This window comes from Tupaia chinensis, unplaced genomic scaffold (genome assembly GCF_000334495.1).
Source record: "Tupaia chinensis unplaced genomic scaffold, TupChi_1.0 Scaffold000231_1, whole genome shotgun sequence".
NCBI classification, from domain to species: domain Eukaryota; kingdom Metazoa; phylum Chordata; class Mammalia; order Scandentia; family Tupaiidae; genus Tupaia; species Tupaia belangeri.
The window spans coordinates 1,914,622-1,925,844 of record NW_006159706.1 but is presented as its reverse complement, the minus strand read 5'-3'; the positions used below and the strand labels follow the sequence as shown (position 1 = coordinate 1,925,844).

The 11,223-nt window shown below is 50.3% G+C and overlaps 1 protein-coding gene across 3 annotated transcripts in view; it reads left to right on the top strand.

Moving 5' to 3' along the window:
• The window catches only part of CDIPT (CDP-diacylglycerol--inositol 3-phosphatidyltransferase), a 4,969-nt gene extending 1,487 nt beyond the window's left edge, over positions 1-3,482 (top strand). Inside the window, exons 1-6 of one of the 3 annotated variants that reach the window (XM_006148181.3) lie at positions 10-318; positions 417-551; positions 1,161-1,314; positions 1,761-1,842; positions 2,286-2,367; positions 2,470-3,482. In XM_006148181.3, the coding sequence (XP_006148243.1) occupies positions 276-318; positions 417-551; positions 1,161-1,314; positions 1,761-1,842; positions 2,286-2,367; positions 2,470-2,615 (642 nt within the window). In that variant the 5' untranslated portion in view covers positions 10-275 and the 3' untranslated portion in view covers positions 2,616-3,482. Of the gene's footprint in view, positions 1-9; positions 319-416; positions 552-1,160; positions 1,315-1,760; positions 1,843-2,285; positions 2,368-2,469 lie in introns of those variants that run through there. The other 2 variants (XM_014587707.2, XM_006148182.3) reach the window with 2 other exon arrangements.
• Positions 3,483-11,223: the final 7,741 nt, after the last annotated feature.

Genomic DNA, 11,223 nt, shown 5'->3' with positions numbered 1-11,223 from the left:
GTGTCGTAGGCTGGAGAGCCCGAAGGGCTGACCGAGGCGAGGGGCTGTCGGTCGGAAGGGCGGGGTGTGCGCGCCCCTGCGGCCCGCGCACATCTGGGTCGGCCCATGCTCTGGCGGGCTGCGAGCTTTAACACCTGGGGCGGGGCGGGGGTTGCGGGGTCCAGTACGCAGTTGGCGCGGCCGATGCACCCGGCCGGAGGGTGAAGCCGCACGACTGGGCTGGGACAGCACTGGCATCTCCAGAGCAGGCCGGGGGCGACAAAGGGACCGCCAGGATGGCAGAAGAAAATATCTTCCTGTTCGTGCCTAACCTCATCGGTGAGTGCTGCCCGCGGCCTCGGGCCGAGCTGGAGGGCAAGGGGTCCTGGGCAGGCTCCCTGATCCCGCCTTGTCTCCCCCCTCGTCCCCATTCCAAGGTTATGCCCGGATTGTCTTCGCCATCATTTCTTTCTACTTCATGCCCTGCTGCCCCCTTACGGCCTCCTCCTTCTACCTGCTCAGCGGGCTTCTGGACGCTTTCGATGGACATGCTGCCCGAGCCCTTAACCAAGGTGACAGACACCCCCTCCCAGCCAGCCTTGGGCCCCAACAACCCTCTGTCCCCTTTTCTTGCCTCCTGAGGACCTCAGAGTCAGAAGGCTCTGTCATTCTTCTCTCTGTACAAAGCAGAACAGAACAGCCTGGTTTTTTAGCAAAAGGAATTTAAATTCCCTCATGAGAGGAGTGAGACCTAGCCTTGGTGCTAGGGTCTCTGAGTCAAAATCCATTCAACAGGTGTTTACTGGGACCCACTGCATAGTAAGGGATTCAGAAGGACGGTGGGGAGGGGGATGGCTTCATCTGTTCTCCAGACCCACCTTTCAGACGTCCCCTAAGACTTCCAGTCTCCCTCTCTGGCCCTGGAGCCTTGGCTCTGGGATTAGAGAGTTAGGGAGCTCAGCCCCTCCAACTCTGTCCCTGTGCACTCACGCTCACGGCTTCACATTTCCCGTGCTGGTGACCCTTGCCTTCACACTCCGCTGAGGGCAGCCTGTTTCCCTCCCAGGCAGTGGGTGGTGGGCTTCTCTGATTTCATGTCTTGCCTCTGCCTCAGAGCCATACGCCAGACATGGGCTTCTGTGGGAACCATTGGTCCCTTACAGCCCCTTCCTGCGTTTCAGGAACCCAGTTTGGGGCCATGCTGGACATGCTTACAGACCGCTGCTCCACCATGTGTCTGCTGGTCAACCTGGCCCTGCTGTACCCCCGAGCCACCCTGCTCTTCCAGCTCAGCATGAGTTTGGACATAGCCAGTCACTGGCTGCACCTGCACAGGTCTGCTCCAGCCGGGGGTGTCAAGGACATTGCAGTGGGGAGGGGTGGGAATCGATGGGTGGGATCTGGGATGGCCTCAGGCTTCTTGAGAGGTCTCCCGTTTAGCTCTGTGATGTTGAAAGACCCCGGGGAAGCCTGCTCTCTGAATCGGCTTCCATCGAGTTCACAGTTGGATTAAGCCATTCCTAGGAGCTTTCTGGATGGATAGGCTAGGAATCCAGATGGCTCGTAGGAAGGGACATGGGGGCTTTTGAATGCAGCATTTGAATCCTGTCTGTGCCCCCAACTAGGTAATTGTGTGGCTGGGCCAGATACTGGTCCTCGCGGTGTCCCTGTTCCATGTCTGTACCAAGGGCCAATCTCAGTACCTACCTGGAGGGTTGATAGGACTAGATGGCCGTGGCGGGGAATGAAAGTTCCTGGGCTCTCCCTGTTTTCTCCCCAAGTTCTGTGGTCCGGGGCAGTGAGAGTCACAAGATGATCGACCTGTCTGGGAATCCAGTGCTTCGGATCTACTATACCTCCAGGGTGAGCATTTCCCCTCTGGATTCACTCCACTTATGGGATGTCCTGGGCTGAACCCTGGTCCAGCTTAGAGGAGGGTACAAGCGCCGAGAAGGGCCAGCCAGTCTCGGGCAGAGGGACCAGGAAGCTGAGGCATGCAGGGGGAGGTGGGTGGAGAGGGCCCGTGTGAGGTGTTCTAGGCAGCGAGTGGGAATGAGGCCCCTGTGCGCCCAGGGAGAAGTACCAAGTGGGTAGAAGGCCAAGGGAGGGAGAGAGAAGCCGGAAAGGCCTCAGGGCATTGAAGACTTCCTTCTGGGACCATGGGCAGCCTCTGGAAGGATTTCTAGAAAGAGAGGTAATATGCTGAGGTGACACTTCCCCCGCCCCTAGTGTGAAGGGTCTCCTGGGGTGGGCATGGGCCACGCTGCCTGGCCTCCAGCTGAAGCAGCCTTTTGCTGTGTGTGCAGCCTGTTCTCTTCACTCTGTGTGCTGGAAACGAGCTCTTTTACTGCCTCCTGTACCTGTTCAACTTCTCCGAGGGGCCTTTGGGTAGGTGACAAAGGGCTGAACGGGGACTGGGGGTCAAGGGAGCCTCCCTTGGGAGAAGGCCTCAGACATCTAGGCCCTCTCCCTCTCCTCTGCTTCCCGCAGTCGGCTCCGTGGGGCTTTTCCGAATGGGCCTATGGATCACCACCCCCATCGCCCTGCTCAAGTCCGTTATCAGCGTCATCCACCTAATCACGGCTGCCCGCAACATGGCTGCCCTGGACGCAGCAGACCGTGCCAAGAAGAAGTGACCCTGGCACCTCTGGTCCCTGAATGCCCACCGGCCTCAGAGGCTCACTGCCACACAGCTTCCATCCCCCTAGGAGGTCCCACAGTCTCCTGTCTTCCTCATGTGTCGTCCCACCTGCCGGGATGGGGGTCAGCCTCTGTTTGGTGATGCCATGTTCTCTGTAATCCTGAGGACCAGGCCTCGAGGACCTGGGCTTCAAATCAGGAAGGATGCTCAGGAGGCCCTGTCCAGGGAAGCGGTGCTTTTGGGCTGTCAGGAGGTCTGTCTCGGGACTGGGCATTATCACACCCCGCTGGCTCAGCCCTGGTGTCTGAGATTTTTGGGACACTCGAGTGAGGGAGATGGTGAAAGGGCCAGGTTTTCCAAAAGGCAAGGGAGTCAGACCTCTGCCCTTGGCCAGAGGAAGCCTGGGGTGTCATGCCTGGGAGGGATGGGGGCATCTAGAACCTTCCCCATTGTCATCTTCTCTATCCTGCCTACCTTTGCCCTGGAAGCTGCAATAATAAGGCCGGGAGCTTTGCTATTCTGGATGTGGTTTCCTTTAAGCCATTGTTGGATCAGGGCCTGGGTTGAAGGGAGATTGCTTCCCTCAGAAAAGCTTGTTTCCCCCAGTTACTGGCTGTCCCCTTGCTGTCTTTCCACAGTGACCTCAGAGGGAGGCCCTGCTGCCACCCCAGCTCATGCGTGTCCTCTGCCCACTTGCTGTCACTGGCTGTCACCATTTACTTGTATTCTTGATATTTTCTATTCCCACTAGAATGTAAGCCCTGTGAGGGCCCAGGCTCTTCTTGTTCCCTTTTCTGTCCCTAGAGTGAGGACTTCAACCTGGCATATGGTAGCTGCTTAATAAATATTTGTGAATAGATCAGTTGGTTTCTCAGAATATGGTCTTTAGACTACCTACAGAATGTTTCTTAAAAATAGAACTTCAGGCTAGCTGGTGGCATGGTGGTTCAGGTGGGTGGACCCCACATGGCTGACCTGACCGTATGGTTCATGTCCTGGACCCAACAGCTTGAAAAACACATCGGAACTATGCACATGCATGTCCAAAATCCCAAGAGGAGAATGGACGAGAAGGGATTGCAGCGTGGCCATCCCTTTCTCACTTTTCCTCCCTCTCTGCCTGTCTCTGGGAAGTGCCTGCGCCTATAGCAAAATTAAAAAAAAAAAAAAAGGCAGCTTCCTGCTGGGTGTGGTTATATGTGTCTGTGGTTCTAGGCATTTGGGAGGCTGAGGCAGGAAGATCATGAGTTTGAGGCCAGCCTGGACAATGTAGCGAAACTTGGTTTGTTGATTTCTTTCTCATTTTTATTTTTTTTATTAGCTAGAGAGCACGTGTGCTCACCAGAGAGGAACAGAGAGAGGGAGAAGGCACATCCCCCAGTGGCCTGTACCCCCCATTTCTTCATCCTATTACTCATGTGCCTGGCACATTCTTCAAGTTGCTGTGCTGGGATTTGAACCACACAGTCAGCCATGTGCAATCCAGCTGTCCTAACCACTAGGGCATGGGGCTAACCCAGTGAGACTATATTTATTTATTTATTTATTTATGCAACTTCTTGGACCCTGCACCAGACCATTAAAGTCAGACTTTCTAGAGATGGGGCCTAGCGGTCTGCAGTTTTAATAAATTCCAGGTGACTTATCTCAGTAACGTGTAGAACGCTGACCCTTAAGCATGTTTGGAGCTCCTGTCACATACCAGGTATTGTTCTGAGCATCTGTCCCTAATAGGTACCCCTACCGTGTGAGCTTTCCTTGCTGACTGGCACCAGCTTTCTAAACTAGATTGGGCCTGCCATGTGCCAGACCCTGAGCTGGGGGGACTTTACAGATGTTACTCATTTCATCCCATAAAGCTTAGCCAAGGGGCCCTTGTGTCTGGGAGAGCTGAAATTTATCAGCTATGTGTTGAGTCTCAACACCTGTGCTAGGCCGAGGACCCTGTGGTAACTAGGCCACTGGCTTCCCACCCTGGGAAGGAGACGGTGTGGGAGGACAGGAAGTGGTCATATACAGGTACAGGTAGGGACAGGAAGTGATCAGGTACAGGTAGGGAGGTGTCTGTGGGTATGGCAGTGCAAAGTTGAAGATGCCCTAGCACCTTAGGTAACTGAAGGGAGTGTCTTAATAGAAGACTGGCGAGGATTAGAGAGAAGGATTAATGTAGAGAAAAGGATTGATTTCTTTTTTTAGAGAGAGATTTTTGCTATAGGGTGTTTGTGCTCACAAGAGGGACAGAAGTGAGAAATCGCCCCCGGAGGGATGGCCATGCCCTAATCCGTTCTCCAGTCTCCTCTCGGGATCTTGAGCATGCACACACAACACACCTCTGGGTCCGGGACTCGAACTGCAGTCAATTACATAGGAGTCCAGCAATGTAACTATTACACCATCTGTGGGCCCTGTTTTTTAAGAATTTATATATTTAATTTTATTTATTTATTTTAAAAAATTTGCTACAGGGCATGTGCATTCACCAGAGAGTGAAAATGAGAAAGCAAGTCACCAGGTCTGGGACGCAAACGACAATCAGCCACTTGGGAGTCCTGAACCATAACCACCATGCCACCTGTTGGCTCCTTTTTGAAACCTATTTTATTCATGACAGGGAGTGAGTGCGCATGTACGCGAGAGAGAAGCACCATGGTCAGAGTCTACTCGCGCCTAACCCCTCCCCCAGCCCTCTAGCTCACTGGGTCTTGGGCACACACATGTATCTGGCTTGTTTTGAGTGGGCCTGGGGATCTGAACCCCAATGTGGCCCCCAGCATTGCCATTCAATATGCTATGACCAGGCCCCAAGAGAATTGATATATTTTTTAATTATTCGTTTTTTATTTTATTCTTTTTTCTTTCTTTCTTTCTTTCTTTCTTTCTTTCTTTCTTTCTTTCTCTTTCTTTCTTTCTTTCTTTCTTTCTTTCTTTCTTTCTTTCTTTCTTTCTTTCTTTCTTTCTTTCTTTCTTTCTTTCTTTCTTTTTTTTTTTTTAATTTGACCAGAGAGAGAGACAGAAAGGGGAAAGGGAGAAAGCAAGCCCCAGATCAGGGAGTTTGAACCGTGCTCGGCCTTGTGGGAGAGTCCAGTGCCTTAACCATCACGCTACTCACTGGTCCCGAGAATTGATTCTTAGCTGAGGGGACAGCATACAAGTGCAGGGAGGCGAGGGCACCCTGGGCAATGGCAGAGATTGAAATAGCGATAGTTCTAGGTCAACGTGGCTGAAACACCAAGTGCCGGGCTGGGAGCTGGGGAGAGATGAGGCAGAAGGTGGGGGAGCAGCCAAGGAGCCTGGTGGGACATTTGGACTTTTCTATGTCCATATTGTAAAACTCATACTATGAGCTGTTCTAACACAAGCTAGCACCATGCTCTCATTTCACCTGATCGATACTGACTGTACTGTGTTCTGTACAACAGTCTTAGTACCGGGCACACGTTCCATGTTCCAGAAAGGATACAGAGGCCCCGAGAGGAGTCCGGCCTGGCCAGTGTGGCTCCACTGACTAACTTCGGCAATTTGCCGCAGTGCCACATCATGGTTGCGTGGAATGCCATTAACTATTGATTTAGCCGGGTCCTGTCCCCATGAGCATTGCTGCCTTAAATGATCTCACTCCTTGGGGGTGCGTTATAGGATGAACGAGGAAGGGCATTAAGTAGGGCAATGGCAGACAGATCCAGAAACTATTGGTACATGAAGTTTTCAACTGCATCCCCTTACCTGGCCTGCTTGCAGTCACGGTGGAGCACTGGGTAGGGTGGCCGGCTAGCTCCCATCTGGAGCTTTAATTTTTTAATTTGGCAGAAGGTATGTCAACTCTCCCGGGGCATGGTCATGTTGCGATTTTCTCTATTTCTCCATGCTGTGAGGATTTGGGGCACGTATGTACATGCACCTGGTGTAGTTTTCAAGCCCCAGAGGCTTGGGTTAGAACCACATAGTTGGCCATGTAGGATCTGGCTACCTTAACCTTCTGGCCACAGAGCTGTGTGTGTATGAGAGAGGGAGAGAGGGAAAATGAGAGAGAGGGAAAATGAAAAATCCAGGTCTGGGATTCAAACCATGGTTGGCCATGTGGGAGTTCAGCACCTTTATCCACCACGCTACTTGCTGACCCCTCTTCTTTTTTTTTTAAGAATTATTTCGAACTTTTTTTAAAAAATTATTTTAACTTAACCAGAGAGGGAGAGAGAGAGAGAGAGAAAGTAAGAAAGCAAGCCACCAGGACCTGGGACTCAAACCATGGTCAGCCATGAGTTCAGCGCCCCCAACCACCATGCCACCTGCTGGCCCCATCACTTTTCCCTTTTTCTCTGTCAAGCACATGTGCCCTATGTAGGGGGAGAGTGAGACTGGGCAGTGACACAACAGGACCCACATAGGAAGGGTCCTGTGTTCAAATCCTGGGATCACTAGGCACGCACATATGCCTGCCCGTAATCAAGGCTGTTTGAGATTGGGGGGTAGATTGTGGCATGGGGACCCTCTTGGAGCAGCCTGTCTCTAATGGAAGAAGAGAAAACAAAGGCTGGCCCCATGGCCTGGTGGCTAAGGAAGCTGCATCCCACATGGCCAACAGTATGGTTCAAATCCTGGCCCTGGTGACTTGCAAATACGTGATGGGAGCATGTGTGTGCATGCTCCAAGTCCCGACAGGATGGAGAAGTGGAAAAGGGATTGAAGCATGACCATGCTCAATTGGGTGGTACTCTCTCCCTCTCTCTCTCTCTGCATCTCTCTCTGGTGAGTCCTTGCAGTCTCTGGCAAACTAAAAATAATTAAATAAATCGATCTGGAGAGGCGAGTGTGAGCGTCTCAGTCAAGCAGCGTGTATGCCTGAAACTCGAAAGGCCTGCACTGAGGGCTCTGGCAGGGCTCCTGAGCACGTCTTGGGGCAGGCCCAGTACTTAGCCTGGTGCTTTTGGTGGCTGATGAGCTCAGGAGGAACCTGCAGAGCAGGGAGCCTGTGTTTCCATTCTAGGACCCAGTGACTCTGACCTAGAGGTGGGGAGTGGGTGAAGTTTGGGCTGAAGTGGGTCCTAGGGTCACTGCCTTTGATTGAATGGATACAGTGAGTCACATTCCATGTACAGTAATAACTTTCCGGAATTCATGGCTCTGCTTTTCACCTGAATGGACGACCACCACGCAAGAAACTCCATTGTTCATTCCACCCAATGGCTATGCCTTGAAGAAGGCATGAGGTGGGCACCAGGAACTGCTGTTCCCTCAGGGGGTCTTGTCTCCCTGGCTTTCATTCTGTGCTTGGTCAAAGGTAATCCTGTTTTGACACACTCCAAGATGTGTAGTGGCTCAAACACGACAGGAGTGTCTCTTTTCCTTCCTTCCTTTCTCACTCTCTCTCTTTCTTTCTTCTTTTTTTCTTTCTTTTCTTCCTCCCTCCCTCCCTTTCTTCTTTTTCTTTCTTTTCTCTCTTTCTGTTCTTTCTCTTTAAGATTATTTCTTTTTTTCTAATTTTATTTATTCATTCATTTCATTTTAATTTGACCAGAGAGAGACACACATACAGAGAAAGTGAGAAAGCAAGCTACCAGGTCCGGGACTCAAACTGTGGTCAGCCATGTGAGAGTGTCCAGCCTTAATCACCACACCACCTGCTGGTCCCCTTCAGATGATTTCTTTCAGGCTAGCTGATAGTATGGTGGTTAAAGCAGCTAGATCCTACATGGCGGACTGCAGAGTCCCAGTGGTTTGAAAAAACATGCTGGGTATGCAAACATGCATGCCCGAAAATCCCAAGAGGGGAATAGAGGAGAAGGGATTATGGCGTGGCCATCTCCCTTGGGAGGTGCTTTCTCACCCCACCCCCACCCCTGTTACTCTCTGGCACGTGCACATGCCTCATAGCAAATTTAAAACTATGTATGTTATTTCTTTTTTCCATGAATGAGAGAAACACAGAGATAGAGAGACAGCATCCCCAACAGAGTTCTCGTGTCACAATCTACTTCAGCTGTAACCAGCCCCAATTCATGGCATGCATGTGTCCAGCGTGTGCCCTGCACGTTCAGGAAGGTCTCTAGATGTGAACCTAGAACTTCCCCGCGTGGATTCCCCTTGCAGGTCATTATATCACTTTTGTGATGCCATCTAGCCTTAAGAAATACATTTCTGACTTACATTACATCCTGATCACGTGCCCACGAGTGGAAGGCAGCTCTCCTGCAAGCGGTGATCAGGGGCTACACAGGGACTTGGGCAGCCTCCATTTGACAGTTTCACCATTTCCAACACATGGCTCCCAGGATTACTTTGCTTGTTTGCAGCATACAGACAGAAGTGTGTGGAGGATTGCACGAGGCAGATCCGTCTGGGAAGCTGGAGAACCAACACATCACTTCTGCTCGGTCCTACGGCCACAACGAAGTGCAAGGGAGGCTGGGAAATATAGACTAGTTGTGGGCCTGAGAGGAAAGAAAATGTATTTGGCGAATCTGTGGTTGAAAGATACAGATTTTTCTTTTAGGTTTTTGTCATAGGGCACGTGTGCTTGCCAGAGAAAGAGAGGGAAAGTAAATCACCCCCTAGAGGGGATGGCCATGCTGCAATCAATCTCTTCTCTGTTCTCCTCTCAGAATTTTGGGCATGAACGCACACACCCCTGGAGTATCATGCCACAGGGTCTGGGAATCAAACTGTGGTCGATCATGTGGGGGTCCAGCACCTTACCCACCATGCAACCTGCTAGATCCTTTTATTATTTTATTTTATTTTTAAAAATAATTATTTAATTAATTAATTAATTTCAATTTGACCAGAGAGAGACATAGAGAAAGAGAGAGAAACAGGGTGAGGAAAGCAAGCCAACAAGTCTAGGACTCGAACCATGGTCTACCTTGTGGGAGAGTCTAGTGCCTTAACCACCATGCCACCTGCCGGCCCCAGAAACAAATATTTTTAAAAATAAAAGGGGTGGGGCCAGCAGGTGACATGGTAGTTAAAGTGCTGGACTCTCACATGACTGTCTGTGGTTTGAGTCCTGGACCTGGTGACTTGCTTTCTCACTTCCTTTCTTTCTCTCTCTCTCTCTTTCTCTCTCTCTCTCTCTCTCTATCTCTCTCTCCTCTCTGTTTCTTTCTGGTAAGTGCATGTGTCCAATAGCAAAGTTAAAAATAATAATAAAATTAAGAGGACCAGCAGGTGGCATGGTGGTTAAGGCACTGGAAACTCCCACAATGCTGACCATGGTTTGAGTCTTGGACCTGGAGGCTTACTTTCTCACTTTCCCTCTCTCACTCTGTCTCTCTCTGGTCAAATTAAAATAAATTAATGAATAAATAAAATTAAATAAATAAGTATTTAAAATAATAATAATAATAAAATAATTCTAAAAAGAATTGTTTCTTCCATGAGAAAGAGACCGAGAGAGCATTCCCACCAGGGTCCTCATGCCTCAATCCACTTGCAGCCTCAGCCAGCCTGGATCCCAGGCACACATGTGTGCCCCAGTCTGTTCCAAACCTGGGACCATCCCATTTGATCCAACTGTATAAATGCTGCATTGCCATCAGGCCCAGACAGATTTTTCTTATAAAAGATGTCCTTGAGCTAGCCAGTGGTGTAGTGGTTAAGGGGGCTGAATCCCAAATGGTTGATTGTGTGGTTCAAGTCCCAGACCTGGCTGCTTGAAAGACAGGCCAGGCACATGTGCGTGTGTGCCCAAAATCCCAAGAAGAGAATGGAGGAGAAGGGGTTGTGTCATGGCCATCCCCCTGAGGGGTGTTTTCTCATTTTTCCTCTCTCTGTCTCTAGCAAGCACACAGAACCTATAGCAAGCCAAACAAAACAAGAAAAAAAAAAAAGTCATCCTTAAACAAATGAGTTACTTTATTTAGTATTCAAGCAAAGAAAAGCCATTTAGTCCAGTGCTGTGAAAAACAGGCTATGTTGGGCATCCCCAGAGAGAGATCACACCACTCTGCATCGCATGAGCAACTGAAGGGACATTGACGTGAAACACCATAACCGACTTGGAATCTGGCTCTGGCTGAGGTGGGCACCACCGCATTTCCCTCAAGACCTGCTTTCCTGTGGCTGAGCTCTACCTGTCTCCCCACCATTTAGTCTGAGCCAGGCCCATCTTCATGCACACAATTTAAAGCAGTTTCCCCTAGTATCTATTGGATTTTTTTTTTTTTGAGGGTTTTTTGCTATAGGGCGTGTGCGCTAGTCAAACAGACAGAGACAGAGAGACAAAAAGCGAAAAATCACCCCCCAGGGGGGATGGCCACACTGCAATCCCTTCTCCTCCATTCTCCTCTCAGGATCTTGGGCATGCACACACACGTGCCCAGTGTAAGTTTAAGCCACCAGGTCCGGGACTCTAACTGCGGTTGAATACATGGGAGTTCAGCGACATAGCCATTACGCTAACTGCTGATCCCTGTATCTGTTGGATCTTAACGCTCCTGTGAGGTACATGTAGCAGTCAAGATAGGCTAGGTTATGCTGTAACAAAATCCCCCAAATTCATTGCTAATACCTTGCTTTGTACTCCTGCTCCATGTCTACTGCAGGTAGCTGAAGCTCTATTTCTTTTCTTTTCTTTTTTCTTCCTTCCTTCCTTCTTTCCTTCCTTC